The 17,837-nt window shown below is 54.1% G+C and overlaps 7 protein-coding genes across 7 annotated transcripts; 4 read left to right on the plus strand and 3 right to left on the minus strand.

The window, feature by feature from the left end:
• Window positions 1-1,158: 1,158 nt before the first annotated feature.
• PG997_006208 (kinase-like protein) lies at window positions 1,159-3,463 on the minus strand (the record flags this gene model as incomplete). The annotated part of the gene is made up of 7 exons (XM_066810523.1): window positions 3,388-3,463; window positions 3,041-3,163; window positions 2,840-2,951; window positions 2,346-2,781; window positions 1,991-2,277; window positions 1,827-1,949; window positions 1,159-1,759 (listed from the first exon to the last, which is right to left on the minus strand). Exons 1-7 carry the CDS (start codon window positions 3,428-3,430, stop codon window positions 1,159-1,161), a joined length of 1,725 nt encoding a protein of 574 aa, XP_066669446.1. The 5' UTR covers window positions 3,431-3,463.
• Window positions 3,464-8,312: 4,849 nt separating this feature from the next.
• PG997_006209 (uncharacterized protein) lies at window positions 8,313-8,805 on the plus strand (the record flags this gene model as incomplete). Its single annotated transcript, XM_066810524.1, has 2 exons — window positions 8,313-8,659; window positions 8,745-8,805. 2 exons carry the CDS (start codon window positions 8,313-8,315, stop codon window positions 8,803-8,805), a joined length of 408 nt encoding a protein of 135 aa, XP_066669447.1.
• Window positions 8,806-10,602: 1,797 nt separating this feature from the next.
• PG997_006210 (nitrite reductase) lies at window positions 10,603-13,706 on the plus strand (the record flags this gene model as incomplete). Its single annotated transcript, XM_066810525.1, has 5 exons — window positions 10,603-10,667; window positions 10,739-10,889; window positions 10,948-11,358; window positions 11,438-12,921; window positions 13,010-13,706. The coding sequence occupies 5 exons, from the start codon at window positions 10,603-10,605 to the stop codon at window positions 13,704-13,706; spliced, it is 2,808 nt and encodes a 935-aa protein (XP_066669448.1).
• A 45-nt stretch (window positions 13,707-13,751) lies between these two features.
• On the plus strand, window positions 13,752-14,189 carry PG997_006211 (uncharacterized protein; the record flags this gene model as incomplete). The annotated part of the gene is made up of 1 exon (XM_066810526.1): window positions 13,752-14,189. One exon carries the CDS (start codon window positions 13,752-13,754, stop codon window positions 14,187-14,189), a length of 438 nt encoding a protein of 145 aa, XP_066669449.1.
• A 710-nt stretch (window positions 14,190-14,899) lies between these two features.
• Window positions 14,900-15,613, minus strand: PG997_006212 (beta-tubulin; the record flags this gene model as incomplete). The annotated part of the gene is made up of 2 exons (XM_066810527.1): window positions 14,900-15,293; window positions 15,360-15,613. The coding sequence occupies 2 exons, from the start codon at window positions 15,611-15,613 to the stop codon at window positions 14,900-14,902; spliced, it is 648 nt and encodes a 215-aa protein (XP_066669450.1).
• An 89-nt stretch (window positions 15,614-15,702) lies between these two features.
• Window positions 15,703-16,835, minus strand: PG997_006213 (uncharacterized protein; the record flags this gene model as incomplete). The annotated part of the gene is made up of 5 exons (XM_066810528.1): window positions 15,703-16,207; window positions 16,268-16,309; window positions 16,458-16,483; window positions 16,549-16,572; window positions 16,824-16,835. 5 exons carry the CDS (start codon window positions 16,833-16,835, stop codon window positions 15,703-15,705), a joined length of 609 nt encoding a protein of 202 aa, XP_066669451.1.
• PG997_006214 (uncharacterized protein) lies at window positions 16,775-17,378 on the plus strand (the record flags this gene model as incomplete). The annotated part of the gene is made up of 2 exons (XM_066810529.1): window positions 16,775-16,782; window positions 17,105-17,378. 2 exons carry the CDS (start codon window positions 16,775-16,777, stop codon window positions 17,376-17,378), a joined length of 282 nt encoding a protein of 93 aa, XP_066669452.1.
• Between the last annotated feature and the right edge of the window lie 459 nt (window positions 17,379-17,837).

The raw sequence follows: 17,837 nt of genomic DNA on the forward strand, positions 1-17,837 counted from the left end.
GGTCAGGAGCCAAACGTGTCCCTACCCAAGCAATTTAGCTGGGCGTGGGAGGCTTGCTTCACGCAGGTGGGGCTGTGTTCCGGAGTGAGGGGTTTGGAGTAAGCCTCGCCCGTGTTTGCTGAGGCTTCCCCAACAATGGCAACATTTCTTCGGTGAACCAACACCACAATGCAAACCCATCTGAGCAAGGGTAAGGCCTGGAGAATGGGCCATTCCCGGAGAGAAGAGTGGCGTGCCACCTCAACCAAGTACAACCACACTGGCCAATAACTGGAACCTTTAGCAATCGTGCCCATGTAGCTTGCGCCCTGTTTGTCAGTACGCCCCGACCGAACTGCCCGAGTATACGACAGGTGCAGGTAGACCTGGTAGGACATATCCGGTTGAGCCTCAATTCGAGGTTGACAGGAGAAAGAGTTACTCGGGCCAGCGGATCAGGGGCTACATTTGGGGGTAGGACGAGCACAAATCAGTCCCGATTCACGTCTTTTTTCTTCTTCGCAGTGTTCGTATATCATTGATCTCATTGGCATAAATGTTGTCCCATTTGTCGGTCCATACCCAACATACGATCGAAGCGAGCGACGGTCGAGTACAGCTACCGTTTCCGATGCAGTGACTTCACCAGACTCCTCGTACCGATGCGCAAGCCCAAGAGGGCCATATATCCATTCTACTTGTGCTGCAGGCTTCAACAGCGACCATACCGGTTCCGCGGCTAATTCAACACCAGAGAGTCCTACCATGACAAATCTTCGCTCAGAATGCTTCGGTATCTCGAGTGGATGCACTGTGGGCCGAATCATCCCCCAGTAATCGAGAGAAGCCAGCCAGCTCCATTCGAGATGGTGCCGCCCGCGCGACACGAGACGTCGACAGTAGCTTGATAGCGATAGAATAGTTGTGGCCAGGTGAGATTATACTCTTGCCCTCGCCCCTATTCATACAAGTTCAGGGGGCATAGGCAGCAACGGCCGCCGCCATTTCCTTGTTTTTACAATGCGATACCATTGCCCCAAAACCATCCCCAAGGACAGTTGATATCGTAGGCCAGTATCCATGACCAATCCCAAAGTCCAGCGCTCATAATTGCTCAAAATGGGAAAAATGTGATGAATTGCACCTGATAGGGTATAATGGTGCAACCCATAGTGTCGTTCATGTCCGCCCGTCCAGATGCGCAGAAGAAAGCCGGATATGCAGAAAATCGTCAACCAATAATAACTCGTGCGCCCTCCTTCCCCAAAACTCCCCTCTCTTTCGGCTTGGGGCTGTGGCCGCGACCCTTTTGCGCCCAAATATACTAAATACACCACCACCGCTGGAGCTGCTGGTTTTGTCGTCGGGGGCCGTGTTGGCATCCGCCGGCAACGTCGCGTCTTGCCTCGCCAGTTGTGACCAGCTGCCTGCAGCATCGATTGTCATCTGGATACCACCCGTTGGAGACTGAACTCGCATGCCCGAAGGTTGCGACCTGTGGTGGCCAGCCGCATACGAGTTTGGATACGGCGGCAGTGGAGGAGGCCTGGCCGGTCCTCCGCGCGCTTGACGAGGGTCGTGGGGTCGATTGTGGGCATCCACGTGTTGTTGGGGTTGCTGTCCTGGGCCTGCCTGGTATTGCGAAGGGTTGCCGTTGGTAGGCATGGCAGGTACGGCGGTGTTTACGCTCATCGCTTGCCCATGAGCGTGGGCATTCTCCTCGGTGGTCTGGCCGGCACCGTTATTCGACTCGCCCTCCCCGTTTTGCATTGCAGCAAGTCTATGTCAAGTTAGCAAAGGCCGCGCTCTTCATGCAGATGCACAGTTTGACATCAAAAGCAACTCACTTGTTGTACGCCGCCACCGTATAATCAAAGGGGCAGAAGTCGCGTTCAATAGAGCGGTACAGCTCTTCCTCGCGGATTTCCTTCTCGGTTGCATCGTCCTTCAACTTCTCGCGTGGCTTTTGTCTGCGTGCTCTTGCTTCCAAGGGGCCTCTTCGAGCAGCAACTCTTCGAGATCATATGTAGCATCAAAATTGGTCTTATCCGAAGACGGCACGAAGACGGGTTCTACCTCCTTCCGCTCCAAGGCATCGAAATCAATCATTTGGAAGAACTGGTGCCTAACGAAGCTATCCCAGGTAGCCCCCATCCGTTTGTCCGGGTCGGCTGTCAGAGCGGCCTGGATCGCGTAGAGGCAGGGGAGGGTGACGGGCGGCGAGGTGATGGGCCATTTGGGGCTCGCAGCTTGAATGGTCGCCGATAGACTAGATTCCGAGTTTCCTTCGAAGGGGCGCTGTTGTTGCACACTTGGTTAGTTACTGCCAACATCGGAGACGTACACATGGACGGTAGATGACATACTTTGTTGTATATACATTCGTAAAACAAAACACCCAGCGACCACCAATCGGCAGTCACAGTGTAACCTTTGCCGCTATAGACCTCGGGGGCCAAGTATGCCAATGTGCCCGACTTGCTGGTCAGCACCTTGCCTGGTATAACATCTGACGCAACGTTCTGGTAGAAGCTAGTGTTAGTTCCAGTACCCCCGCATCGGTATAGAGTCATGAAGGTTGGGGGGCCAAATCTCACAAAATCGGTCAAATGAACATGGCCGTCCGCATCCAGGAGCACGTTGTCGGGTTTGACATCGCGGTGTATGATGCCCTGTCCGTGAACGTATCGGAGAGCGCAGCCCAGCTCGGCAATCCAAAACCGCACTGCGTCCTCGGTGAAGGTCTTTCTGGAAATGTGAAATCGTAGATCGCCGCCGCTCATCAAATCAACCACCAAGTACCTGTTGTCGAGACTTAGTAAAAGGGTTTCGGGACAAAGGAAGCCAGAGGGGATCCTACATATACTCGATATCCTGGAAACTGTAGCGCAGATTGCAAATAAAGGGATGGTTCACATGCTCGAGCATGCGCCGCTCTCGTATTATATTTCTAACGCTTTCGGATCGAACGACTGTAACCGGGTCTCAGCTTTGGTCCAACTATCTCCGTGTCTTTTCTTCTCTCGATCATAGGTAGGAGGGTGATGGGTTTGTAACGTACCCTCATCTTTACGGATGTATTTCAGGGCAAAGGAGAGCGATGTGTCTTTCCTCTCGACGATTCGAACTTTGCCGAACGCACCACGACCGACGACTCGAAGTAGGCGGAAATGGTTGAGGTTTACTGGTACGATTGAGCTCTGTCAGCTTATTGTCTTATTCGACGACGGAGGCAAGGCGGGTTGAAGGGATCCGGGAGGACTGCACGACGAAGAGGGGTTCACACCTCCACCACGGCCAGGACCTGGGCAGGCGTGGATGGAGATGCAGCGCTGTGAGGGTATGCAATGGACTAAATTGCAATGGGATGGGACGGGGTAATCAATCGGGATGCGGAAATCAACATACCTTCGCCGTTGAGGTCAACGGGCTTGCCCTGACTGTTGCCCATGGCTGCATTAAGGGTTGCTCTCCTCGATGCTGCGGTTTGTCTGGGACGGATTGTCGGAGAGACTCGAAGATTTGAACAGCGAGCGAGCGAGCGACAGAGGCAGGGTCTGGTGGATGGGAGAAAGCTGTCAGTCGGTTGTCGGTGACCGGGCTTGGGTTGGGTCGGCCAGGAGGGGCAGGGCAAGGCGGTCGTTGCTCGCTGGGTGCTCGATGGATTAAGTTTCGGATCTCGACTCGAGATGTACTGGTATACTTCAAATTGGGGTATGGTATGGCAGGAAAAGAATCATAGACCCCATCGATATGCCAGTCCACGATGGTAATAATAATAACAAGAATAATCCTGCCTTGCTCGGAGCTCTCAGTCTCGCTGTTGCTCACCCCCTTCTTCCTATTCATTCGTTCCTCCCTAGGCTTTCCAGACTTGCACGGTTCTGGAACACTTATGGGGCCCTGATAAAGGATCGACGAGTGACGGCACGCAGACGGAGGTAAAGTAATGCGCTTTTGCACCGTACCTAGTGGCTGATTCCCACGTGCGAGTTGCTTGCTTCAATCAAATGCTACGACTCAGCCCGCTGCACTGCTGATATGCTCTTACCTGCCACCAAGATTATTGTAGATTGTGCCAACAGGCAGGCCTGCAGATATGGAGGCCTGTAACAATACTCCAAGACGGAATCGATATGTATGTAGGCAATGCAGACAGTGCAGTAGTCGTAGGCAAGTAATAACTGGACGTGAGCGGCTCGCGGCGGGCGTGGGCAGCATGGGCAGCGTGGGACAAAGCAGGCGAGGGATCCTGATGGTTGGTTTCTTAAGTAATTGCAGGTCACTATTTTAGCTTAGCGGCCTGCAGATCAGTTCATGGGGCACCTAGAACCCAGCCCAGACCCCAGTTAGCTCTCGTTTTCTCTCTCACTCCATGTCTCTCTTTTTTCTCGACATGGCCCCTACTCCTCCTCTGGGTTCCATTTCGTGTCCATACTGTCTGCCTCAGGTGCCTACCTACTTAACGAGTCGATCTGTGTTTGTCCGCTATCCCATCAAGCCCTGATACCTCCGTACACACTCTGCCTCAAATCCGCATTGCTTATTCTTGTCTGATGATCGTGCGCCGTCACAACGGAGATGCGTAGGTAGGGTTTCTTCATGCTGTTGCACTGGCTCCATACGTACATACATACGTACATATGTACATATCTCATATCAGTGGCAGGGGCAGCACCCATGCTATCAAGCGGTCACTAACAACTTGTGCTGGGTTGGTGTTCTGCTATTTCTTATGTCGAATAGACGGCTATCGGCCGGCATACCTACTTCCTTACCTTACTGCACCTCGATAGTGAGTGTTGCGAATGCTGACACGCTGGTCTGGTATGTCCAGCAGTCAGTACAGTCAGTACATACATGTATGTAGTAGCCAGGGTTCACGAACTCGGGGTTATTGATAGGCATGCATGATGGATGAATCCGTCAGAATGCGATGCTCAGGAGATACCGTCACGTCGATCAGGGATATGACAATTGTACATTCTGTAGGAAGCTGGTTTGGGCTGGGCCTAAGGCCTATGCATGGAAGTATCCCTGCTAGCGATGGTTACAAGTCGCAGGTGGGCAAACGATCAAGCCAAGGGGTCCAGCTTCCAGTTCAGCCCAGGGTCACATCGGAGCATACATGCCAGTTTGGGCTTAAACACCAACAAGCTATCGATTGAATTGAATGTTGAACGGGGCCAGCATACCAACTATCCAAGATCATCTGGTCTCCCTGCTTACCAGCACGACTAGTGGTAATGTAGGTAGGTCGCTTATGTGCAAATCTTCTCATTCCCCTCACGATAGGTCAGCTCAAAAGTGCACAACAGCGCAATCGCAATACTTGCAATTTGATCCTGGGGTTAAACGTATGCATGCCTGGCCGCTCTCGTGACTGTCCTACTTATACGACGGCCGGTAACGTATGCCAGCTTCCTAAACCCATCAATCTGAAAGACTTGATAAATTGCCTGCGCGACGGAAACATCATTGTGCAACGGAATGGCCCGTTCTTTGATGAGTGTGTCGGAACAGGTTTGCCGGCATCTTCCGTGCCAATCACTACCGCGTTCACTTGCCCAGGACGATGTGACATGTAGTCCTTTGCTGCCATATAATGATGGTGATGATGGCATGCCACGAAGACCCTGTATGTACCAGTATTCGTTTCCATACATGTCGTAGAGTTCGCCGAGAGTTCCTGGGCATGGATCTGTGCGAAAGCTGCCGCACATATTGCAATGCAGTACAGTTTGTTCACGGCATGTCGTTGCAAGTCTAGACCTCCCACGGGAGAGATGTATATTGGTAAAGAAAGTGATACATCTCGACAACCTGACCGAGCCCTCAGATCTTGATTGGGGAGGTCTCACCGGTCCGCTTCCACGTGGGAATCCGTGCCTGAGTCGGGCAATCTGATGTTTCTCTTTTTACACGACGGGTGCCACGATGTGTCGCTCTTGGGGAACACGAGTGTATGGCAACGTTGGCCGAGAGAAACAAGAAGACTGCATCCACCACACTTGGATCCCCAACGGTCTAACGTAAGGTCAGATGTAGGGGCCAATGGGGTACGCCGCAGGCTTGCTCTTGGGTTTGTTTGAGCGTTATTGGAAAGCAAGCCTAAAGTGCTAGGGTTGATTTTCTTTGGCCAACGTAGCAGTCAGGACTCAGTAGTGGCCAGCAAGCGGCCGCTACGGTCAGTGCAAAATCGATCAATAGCGGTGGCTTTCCTCTCATTTTCGGTGTTCGAGGTTTAATTCCAACGACTTACGAACGTCCCTCTCCCCGGGTCTGGCCTCCCGACTACACACTTTAGGTACAGTAACGTCTCGACTAAGAGGCAAGCTGCAACTCTAGGCGACACTAGCCTGCCCTCCAGGGAGAACCTGACCAATGCTACTTCGAATAGCCGCCAGGAACCTGCAATACCGTTAAAACCTCTCTGGGACGATGCAAGTTGACAGTATCGAACCGTTCCACGATGGATGCAGACGCGTGAAACACGCCGCTATTCTACGATTACGTACGACGCATCCAAAAAAGAATCCTTGTGCTCCACGTGCCCCAGTATCCCAGTCCAGCGGACAAAAATGATGTATTTACGGTAATCCCTTGAGCCGGCGGAAAATCTCCTTGCGCTAATAAAAGCGTTTATTGCGGCATCTGGTTCGGAGCGGTGTGAGCCCAAGCAGAGAGCACGATGGGATGAGCCCTCGGGAAACAGCCGCGTTAGACGACTGGTTCCCAGGCGCATCTCGAGCTCTCGCAAACAGAGCAGTCACCATCTTCATATGCGAATTCGAGGTTCTCAAAACAGCACAACTAATGGATACTGCGGGACACCACGCTCGACTGGTCGATGACCCCCCCTGTCCAGTGCAGCAGCAGCAGTAGTAGGTTACCTACCTGTCAGCTTGCACGCCAGCACATGCAGCCACGTTTCAGCCAAGCTTAGCGCCATTTCCAGGGCCTCAGCCTTCTGGAAGCTTTCCTATTTGGGCGGGTGTTTCGAAGGGCCCGAGGTTACATCGCCAGCCCGGCCGAAACACGACCGCATGCGGGCATGCGGGCATGCAGCAGATGTGCGGAAAAGGAAATGTTGGATCTCAGCTGCATCAGCTGCAGCCAAAGGCAAGATGCCCGCGAAGGATTCTGGAGCAATTCCAAAATCCATGGCATTGCATCGGTGGCAGGGTGCTGTGGCTGGTTGGTCTGAGGGCTAGCTGACCTGGGTGGGCGGCAGAGGCTCCTCCTTTCTTTCCCAGCACACGCTCCCGCCTATCACAGCCCGCCGAATCCCTATCGACCGTTCGGCATGTCCGTGAGGTTAGTCAACATGGGAACGGCAAGGGGCATGCGATGAAGACATGAATACCCACTGGCCCGTGTAGCCAGTGGTCGAAACCTCACAATTCATCATCTCATTCCACATTCATCATATCACTTTTGTTTGTTCTTCGGCAGGTGAGATGCTCTGGTCAACATGGGGCCTGCCTGTCTGTCGGTCAGTTACGAGAATAGCCTTGAAACTCCAGATGGAAAGTGGAAATGTTGCATGGTCAGAACACAACATCCTGGCAGCCCCGGATGTACCGTTTTTTGTTGTTGATCTGTCAGGATGGGCTGCATGCAGGTAATCAATAATACGTGTCTCCCGTCTCTGTATTTTTGGGCGCCACCCACTCTGCCGCTTCGACAAGATGTCTGTCGTCTGCCTTTACTGAGTTGATCAGACAGTGTCCGTCAAGGCTTTCTTGATCGCGTGAGATGGGAAATGAGGTGATTTTGTCATGCTCGGTCCACCCGGAACTGCCTGACTGCAGGCAGAACTTCCTTTGAAGCTGAAGTATGGACAGAAGAGAATCGGGGAACTGCGTGGCAGAGTGACGCAAAGCAGGTGGCTTGTTCCTTTGCCGTCCCGTTGCCATCTGGGACTTGGTCAACCCGACCAGAAAGCTCTTTCATCCTACAATGCTCAAGGAAAGGACGTCACAATGCCTTTATTGCTTCTGCCGGGGCATTTCTGTGCCACCAGCTTTGCTCAAAGACGGGGCAGTACAGTTGTCTGCGAACCACGAAGTATCGTGAACACAATCGCTTTGTGTCGATTCGGAAGAAGCCCCTGGAGACCTTACCTGGGCTGTATTTGAAGGCGGCCGTTGACTTTGGTTCTCATACGTGGTATGTAGAAATTGAATGCAACCAACCTTCCTGCCATCAGTATCAGAATCTGGATAAAGTGAACTCCCAACCCGTCACACCTGTAATACGGGTTTTATTTGTACATAAGTCCCGCCTCCCTCAGAAGAAGAAGAAGAAGAAGAAGAAGCAGGTTTCCAAGAATGTGCAGCCTTCTCGGCAGTCTTCGCCACACCCTGGGCGCCGGTGCCGTCGTCGGCGGACCGACCATCCACATACGCGCCCACCGGCGCCGCGTAGGCTTCATGCCGCCGTCCAACGGCGCCCCGGAGCAGGAACCGGAAGCGGGCAGCGCCGTCATGACGACGATTCACGGATTATCCCAGCGCGAGTGGGAGCCACGTCTTAGGATCTTTACTGATGACTTTCCCCGTGAAATGATGCGCATGCTAACGGGAACGCTTGGCTGCCGGGGCTCCGTCGTCGAAGACCCCGTTTCGGGACCCGTTGTCTATCTCGAAGGCGACCGCCGCTCCATTGTCGGCACTTGGTTAGCCTCTGGCCAGGACGGGCCCTGGATAAATTCAGCACGGATCAGAATCCATCGTGCCATAGATCAGGAATGGGGGTTTCAGGATAGGCGGTCTTGGAGGGATCGGTGCCGCTGGATTAGGAAGAGATGAGAGTCGACGGTAAGCTTGGAAACCGAAAAATGAGGAACACGCGGGCTTTACGAGGTAGATCTGAGGACGTCCTGTACGTATATTGCGTGAAGGAATGGCGGCATTCTTGTCTAGCTTGATACCAAAGGTATCGTTGTCTAGAATTGTATCGAGGACGACGGGGAGGCAAGCGCCTTACAAGATACATGGACATCATAACTCATCGCCATAGCCACAGATGGAGTCTATCATTACGTATACAGACCTGACCGTTAACTTACTGCAGGCGCTCTTGTGGGTGTGCTTCGAAGTACATGCGTTAGTTGTACTGCTGAACAATGGCGAGCGAAGACGTGTGTCGCCTTTTTTTTGGCTCTCTCTCTCTCTCTGTGTGTGTGTGATTATGATAATATAGTATCATGTTCCCACCAAATGAATACGTTGGAGTCACATTTCTCAAATCGACGGTGCATAGATATGTAACGAGCCTCCACCGCCAGTCTTTCCAGCGATATATAGGTAATGTCTAGAAGCTGACGATAAACATCATGCCATGGCATCAAATGACCTCTGTTCCGTACAGGAGGGCATAATATGGTAGGAGCAGCAGTGCTGGGCCTGCAATGCCTGCAATGCCTGCTCCAGGCCGGGTTTCACGATGTCGCAAACAACAACAGCAAAGAAAGGGGGAAGAACTACTTGAGCCATCGCAACGGGCCGCACAATACCAAGAGGATACCGACTACTGAGCGATAGAGTTCCGAGGTGATTAACGTCGTACGTCTATTACTAAGGAAAGGCCGACGATTGGCGCGGAGTTGCTTGAGCCGCATGGATGGATTGAAGATTGAGTGCGAAAGTTGCAGCAGCCCGGATCTGCCCGAACGGGAGCTCGGGAGTAACAACACATGGTTGCCCAGATTTGACTCGAGCCTTCCTCTCCTCAAGCCAATGCAAGCCGGAAAAGAGAGAAAGAGAAGCAAAGGCAACAACGAGGGACACAGCAGCAGCAGCAACAGCAGCAGCAGGCCATTCGAGTAACTCGAAGTCATGGAGCCCCACTGAAGGCAATCCGTTCTCCTCCGCGCTCTTACTTCTCCGCGGTGCTACAACTCCTGCCACGCTACCTAGGAGGCACCTAACCGAACCAAGAAAACGGCTCCTGCTCAAGGCCCGTCCTGATTGGCCTGAGGGGCGTACTTATCTCGACTTTCCCTTATCAACATTGAACCATGGCTTGATTGCCCATGATGGACGGCGAGGAAGGATGCCGCCCTCCAGCATCACACGCAAACCGCATGACACATTGCCTGCATTAGGTACCCGAAATTCCAAGGCGCCGGAGAAGGCAGAAACACTCTCCTTGCGGTTGTACTGTAGCATCCCCGCCGCAGCGCAAGATCCAAACCACTGCGTCTCTGGCTTCTCATCCAATAGCATCCAATAGCATCCTCGCAGCCCCCGGCTGTGGTCGCTCGAAGACTATCGGTGTCGCGGAGATGCACATCTCAGGCTTCGATCCCAGCTCAAAGCTGATATTCGAGTGAATTCCCACCGTAGCATGCAGGTAGATTCCAGCGAGCCATCTCTGCATCTCTTCTCTTACTTCTCTTCCAACCTTGTAACAAAATCACGCCCAAATATTCTTCGCTTCCTCTCCAGTGACAAGTTTGGCTACCAAAGTGGTAACACAGCATCTATACATTCTTCTCTCTCTCTCTCTCTCTCTCTCTCTCTTTCTTATTACTCTGCCCAGTAAGCTAGCTGGTTGCGTGACACCATATCGCCGAGACGTCATTTTCTCTATTGCTTCTTTGCTAGACCACTCAACATGGCCGTTGGGCCACGAAAGAAGTTGGTCGTGGTCGGGTTGGGAATGGTGGGTATAGCCTTCATGTAAGTCAATACCATAGGCAAAAACAAAAAAATAGATGTCTACCTTCAGCTCGATCTAACCATGCCACCAGAGAGAAAGTACTAAAACTCGATGCGCGACCTCGCGAATACGACATAGTAGTCATCGGCGAAGAGCCACATTTAGCATACAACAGAGTGGGCTTGACGAGTTTCTTCGACCACCGCAAGGTCGAGAACTTATACTTGAACCCGCAAGACTGGGTGCGTCGCCGCCCGCATGCTGTGTTTGGGGAGAGAATGCTGCTGACTGGCCACGCAGTACTCGAAACATGCACCCGAAAACCAACTTGGCTATCACGTTAACACCCTAGTCACATCCATAGATGCAGATGACAAAACAGTAACCTGCCAAAATGGCGATGTCATCTCCTATGACATCCTGGTCTTGGCCACTGGCTCGGATGCTATACTACCCAGGCAAACACCAGGCCACGACGCAAATGGAGTCTTCGTGTACCGGACAATAGAAGACCTGGAGCGGCTCATCGCCTTTGGCGAATCCAAGAAGGAAACCGTCGGGATGGTGGTCGGCGGCGGCCTGTTGGGTCTCGAAGCCGCCAAAGCCATGATGGACCTGGAGTGCTTCTCGAAAGTAAAGCTCATCGAGAGGAACCGCTGGGTCCTGAGCCGACAACTCGACGCCGATGCTGGCGGGCTCGTCATCGAGAAGGTCACAGAACTCGGAGTGGACATCCTGCTCCGGAGGCGCGTTGCCACAATCAAGACCGACGAGGGGAACAATGTTATAGGGGGTCACCTTCGAGGACGGAGAGGAGATGGAATGCTCCACAATCTGCTTCGCCATCGGCGTGCACCCGCGCGATAGCCTGGCAAGAACCGCCGGCATCAAGTGCGCCGAGCGCGGAGGGGGTTTCATCGTTGGCGACGACTTGAGCACAAACGTCCCCGATGTCTACGCCATCGGTGAGTGCGCCAGCTGGCACAACCAGACCTTCGGCCTCATCGCCCCCGGCGTGGAGATGGCCGACGTTCTCTCCTTCAACCTCACGCAAGCGAAACTCCACACGCCTAGAGTCTTTAAACGTCCAGATCTGAGTACAAAGCTCAAGCTGCTCGGTGTCGACGTAGCCAGCTTCGGTGACTTCTTTGCCGATCGTGACGGGCCCAGTTACTTGCCTGCGAGAGCAGCGAGAAGGAAATCGGCAGCTCAGGGGGCTGATAAGTCTGCGGTCAGCGGTACCCTGCAACCTACCGTCAAAGCCCTCACTTACAAAGACCCCTTTCAGCATATCTACAAGAAGTACCTATTCACAGAGGATGGAAAATACTTGCTTGGCGGCATGATGATCGGCGACACGAGCGACTACATCAAGCTCGTACCTATAGTTAAGAACCAGAAGGAGCTAGATGTACCGCCAGGCCAACTGATCTTGGGCGCCAAGAAGGAAGGCGAGGACGACGGCGCGGATCTCGACGACGACACCCAGATCTGCTCTTGCCACAACGTCACCAAGGGTGATGTGGTCACCAATGTCAAGGACGGCACCTGCAAGACCCTGGGCGAGGTCAAGGCCTGCACCAAGGCGGGCACGGGCTGCGGCGGCTGCATGCCGCTGGTGACGACCATCTTCAACAAGACGATGAAGGACATGGGCAACGAAGTGACCAACTACATCTGCGCGCACTTCAGCTACTCCCGCGCCGACCTCTACAACATTGTCAGCGTGAAGGGCCTCAAGACGTTCCCCGAAGTCATGCGCGAGGCGGGCAACGACAAGGACTCGGACGGCTGCGAGGCGTGCAAGCCCACCGTGGGCAGCATCTTCGCCTCCCTCTGGAACCGGCACGTCATGGATACGCCCACCCACGGTTTACAGGAGACCAACGACCGCTTCCTGGGCAACATCCAGCGCAACGGGACCTTTTCCGTCGTGCCGCGCGTCTCGGCCGGTGAGATCACACCTGAGAAGCTGATCGCCATAGGCCAGGTGGCCAAGGAGTACAACCTGTACACCAAAATCACGGGTGGTCAGCGCATCGACATGTTTGGAGCCAAGAAACAGGACCTGATCCCCATATGGACCAAACTTGTAGAGGCTGGCATGGAGAGTGGGCACGCGTACGCGAAGTCCCTGCGGACAGTCAAGAGCTGTGTTGGCACCACGTGGTGTCGCTACGGGATAGGTGACAGTGTCGGCATGGCTGTGAGGCTTGAAGAGCGCTACAAGAGCATCCGCGCCCCCACAAGATCAAGGGAGGTGTCAGCGGCTGTGTGCGTGAGTGCGCCGAAGCCCAGAACAAAGAGTGAGTTAACCCCCCTCACCCCCCACCTTACCGTCATATCCGCATACGCAACAAAGCACTGACAACGTCACCCTTCTCTCTCTCTTCAGCTTCGGCCTCATTGCCACAGAAAAAGGCTTCAACATCTTCGTCGCCGGCAACGGCGGCGCCAAGCCCAAGCACTCGGAGCTCCTGGCCAAGGACGTGCCGCCGACCGAGGTGATCCCCATCCTCGACCGCTACCTCATGTTCTACATCCGCACGGCCGACAAACTGCAGCGCACCGCCCGTTGGCTCGAGCAGCTGCCCGGCGGCATCCAGTACCTCAAGGAGGTTGTCCTCGAAGACAAGTTGGGCCTCTGTGCATCCCTCGAGACCCAGATGCGCGAGCTCGTCGACTCCTTCTTCGACGAGTGGGCCGAGGCGATCCGTAACCCGGCCATCGCGGCCAAGTTCAAGCAGTTCGCCAACACGGACGAGACGGCCGACAGCATGGAGGTCGAAAAGGACCGCGAGCAGACGCGGCCCGTCATGTGGGCCAAGGAGCCCGCCAAGGAGGACTTCAAGGGCCTGCGCAGTCGCTGGTCCCAGACGGCCTGGCAGCCCGTCATCGAGGCCTCGTGCTTTGCGGGCGCCGACGAAACCCCAACGGCATCTCGGCCACGATCAAGCGCGGCGACACTCAGCTCGCCCTGTTCCGCGTCCGGGGCCGCTACTACGCCACCCAGCAGATGTGCCCCCACAAGCGCGCCTTTGCCCTGTCAGACGGCCTGATCGGCCAAGAAGTGGTCAATAAGACCACCACCCCCAACGGCGGCGATGGTGATGCTAGTACTCCCGCAAAGGAGCCCTGCGGCGACGCCAAGTCTCCCTGGGTCTCGTGCCCTTCCACAAGCGCAACTTCGACCTCTCGTCGGGCTCCTGCAACAACGACGCCGAGATGTCCATCGCCACCTTCGACGTCGAGGAGCGCGCCGACGCCGCTGGTGGCCCTGCCCAGGTCTACATCAAGCTGCCCCCGTCGACGAGCTGGACCGCGAGCTCGGCACCGCCCGGTGGATGGTCAAGAAGGGCGAGGCCGGCGCCGGCCAATTCGACGCCCTTGACAAGAGGATCCAGTTCAAGGGCCACCGCGCCAAGAAGCCCGGTGTCAAGCCCCTCGCAGACGACGGCCCTGGTTCAAAGATGGCGAGGAAGAAGCCGCCCATCCAAATCATGGCAGGCGGCGGCGGGTGTGGTGCGGCACCCGACTGGTAGACCAAGAGCACATTACATCATCAGGCGCACACGATTGAAAGGTGAAGGGGTTCTAGGTTTGTTGACTTCTTTCCTATTTATGTATAAAATGATGTTATGGGTATAAATTAGCATAGCATACGGCGATTTCTAGTTTGGGACATTTAATGCACGGAGGATCGGATAGTATTCTATCGTTTCACTAGACATCTACACATCTGGTATGGCATAGAACATAGCACAATACAGGAAACTAGAATCTGACTAAACCAAGCCTCGACCGTGACTGGTTCGAGTTGTATCATTCAACGTCCGTGGTATGGAAACGTAATGGGCAAGACCTCGGTCAGGCTTCTGATCGAAGATCTCGCACTATATTGGAGCATTTGCTTTGGAATTACAAAAGGTACTTTAATTTGTACAAGAAGGTCAATTGTTTTCTTGTCACTACTGGCAATGAATAATGTCTCCTGTACTGTTCCCAGTGACACAAGACACCAAAAGAGGTATATCTAACAAACGCCTCGCAAAAGCCTCCGACAGACCCAAACTGAGTCGATTAATGCATTATCTGAACAGGTCGAAGGTCGAAGCGGCGAAAGAACATGGGGGAATCTGTGAAGTAACGGGGGATGAAAATGACCAAGGCTTACGGTATATCCGCAAACTCATCTAGGTCACGCCGATGGTCCAATACCCTTCAGCCCATTTTGAGGCTCCCGAGTGCTCATTTACATCTCCTCCTCCATGGGAGCCTCCTCCTCGTACTCCTCTTCCTCCTCATCAACACCGGCATCCTGGTACTGCTGGTATTCGCTGACCAAATCATTCATATTGGACTCGGCCTCAGTGAACTCCATCTCGTCCATACCCTCACCAGTGTACCAATGCAAGAAAGCCTTGCGACGGAACATAGCAGTGAACTGCTCACCGACACGCTTGAACAGCTCCTGGATGGCGGTCGAGTTACCAACAAAGGTCGAAGACATCTTAAGGCCGCGAGGAGGAATAGAGCACAGGGCGGTCTGCACGTTGTTGGGGATCCACTCGACAAAGTAGGATGCGTTCTTGTTCTGGACGTTGCGCATCTGGTCCTCGACCTCCTTCATGGAAACCTTGCCACGGCTAGAGAATGTCACGTTAGCGCATGTGTGCATGTCGAGAAGTAGATTTGTCAATGGTAAAACTTACAAGATGGCAGAGCAAGTCAGGTAGCGACCGTTGCGGAAATCGGAAGCAGCCATCATGTTCTTGGGGTCGAACATTTGCTGGGTGAGCTCAGGTACGGTGACGGCACGGAAAGAGTGGGCGCCACGGCTGGTCAGGGGAGCGAAGCCGACCATGAAGAAGTGCAGACGAGGGAATGGCACCATGTTGACAGCCAGCTTGCGGAGGTCAGAGTTCAGCTGACCGGGGAATCGCAGACAGGTAGTGACACCGGACATGACGGCGGAAACCAGGTGGTTCAGGTCACCGTATGAGGGGGTTGGACAGCTTGAGAGTGCGCATGCAGATATCGTACAGGGCCTCGTTGTCAATGCAGAAGGTCTCGTCGGAGTTCTCGACCAGCTGATGAACGGACAGGGTGGCGTTGTAGGGCTCGACAACGGTATCGGAGACCTTGGGGGAAGGCATGACGGAGAAGGTGGCCATCATGCGATCGGGGGAACTCCTCACGGATCTTGGAGATCAACAGAGTACCCATACCGGCACCAGTACCACCACCCAGAGAGTGGGTGATCTGGAAACCCTGAAGGCAGTCGCAGCCCTCGGCCTCGCGACGGACGACATCCAGGACCTGGTCGACAAGCTCGGCACCCTCGGTGTAATGACCCTTGGCCCAGTTGTTGCCGGCACCGGATTGACCGAAAACGAAGTTGTCGGGGCGGAAAAGCTGGCCGAAAGGACCGGCACGGACGGCGTCCATGGTACCGGGCTCGAGATCGACGAGGACGGCACGGGGAACATACTTGTTGCCGGAAGCCTCGTTGAAGTAGACGCTCATGCGCTCCAGCTGGAGCTCAGAGGTACCGTTGTAGCTATCGAACGGAACTGTCAGCGGGAAGCAAGAAAGGCGGCGTTGTACAGGCAAGACTTACACTCCATTGCTGTCGAGACCGTGCTCGCTGGAAATCTGTTGCCTACAAGGGGACACTAGTCAGTATCCTGTACCCTCCCGGATTGATCGACGTAGATAGGCCACCTCTGCCAGCCCGTATATGTATCGCATTGAACCGGTTCGAATTCGCGTCGATCAACGGGCAAGAAGAAGGCGAAGTAGATACGCACCAGAAAGCAGCACCGATTTGGTTACCCTGTTATAAACATGTGAGCCCCGCATTCCCCCAGCGAGAATATTGTGGTGTTGGCAGCAACTTACGCATTGGCCGGTCTGGAGATGAACCTATATCATAGAAAAAAACCACATGTTAGTTGATGTTCTCCATCTCGTCGGGTGAATGTAATGAGGTCGTGTGTTGCGAATGGTCGCGATATTCGCGAGTGCTTTTCTTTGCAAACAAAACAGCAAGGTGGTGGGGTAAAGGGAAGGAAGGGCAATCAAGGGGTCGGTGCCAATCAGATTGACTTTTGGAACGCGTCCAAGGATGGGCAAGTAAGTCAACACGAGACGAGGGCTCAGCAGGGCAGACTTACAATCTCACGCATGATGGGCGATATTATGTCGGAAAGGGTCGAGGAGAAAGGCTGAAGCAGGCAAACCAGGCTAAGACTTGCGAAGAGTAGAGGAGAGAAAAGGTGGAAGTGGTGGTTTGGACCGGGAAAGGTGTGAAGTTGTAGTAGTCGGGTAGCGCTGTTGGGAGATTGTTGATTTTCGGCGGTGAACGGGGAGGCAGAGGGAGAGAGGGGCCCAGAAAGATTGGAGTCTGTGCTTTTCCTCGTGGCCAGTCAGTTGTCAGTCAGTCAGTCGTTAACAGAACAGAACAAGCAGGCCCAGGACCTGCTGGTGCTGCTGGTGCCGGTGGTGCTGGTGCCGGTGCTGGTGCTGCTGCTGGTGCTGCTGGTGCTGCTGCTGCTTGGTGCTGGGTGCTGGGTGCTGGACGTGGCGTGGTCGGGGTTTTTTCAGGGGTTGCAGCTTCAGAAAGAGGAAAGGTCGCCCTGGCCGGGGCTGCTTGTGCTACCCACACAACCCTTCGAGCCTTCCCTCTTCCAGCCATGGCCAGCCAATCACTAATTTTGTTCGACTGCTAGCTGGAGCTTGGACCAATCACTACTGGATCCCGTCACCAAGCAATGAGCCGTGCCTTTGGCACTCCCACACTGGTTCACCAGGCCCCCGGGGGGGAGACATCGTGACATTTTCAAACACCCAAAGACTTTGGAAGTGTGCCTACACAACACAAGGTACGTGATGGGCGCTGTTCATCCTCTGTTCTAGGCTTGCAGTCAAACCCAAAATGGGCCTGTTTTGGGCCCTGCCCGGCTGAGCGTCCATAGCCGCATCGGACGGTTTGGCACACTTTGCGTCGGGCGATGGATCATGGATGGCTCGCTCCTCCAACATGATGAAATCCAGCCTTCGAGCAAGTTGCCGTGTATTGCATGGAAATTAGCACAAGGTTACATGTAATCACGACCAAAGCACAGATAATCATCCCACCCATTTAATCCTCAAATATCTACCTATATACCTGGGTACTCAGTAAAAAT

Source organism: Apiospora hydei (assembly GCF_038363865.1).
Source record: "Apiospora hydei strain CBS 114990 chromosome Unknown utg000005l_segment0_segment0, whole genome shotgun sequence".
In the NCBI taxonomy this organism is placed as follows: domain Eukaryota; kingdom Fungi; phylum Ascomycota; class Sordariomycetes; order Amphisphaeriales; family Apiosporaceae; genus Apiospora; species Apiospora hydei.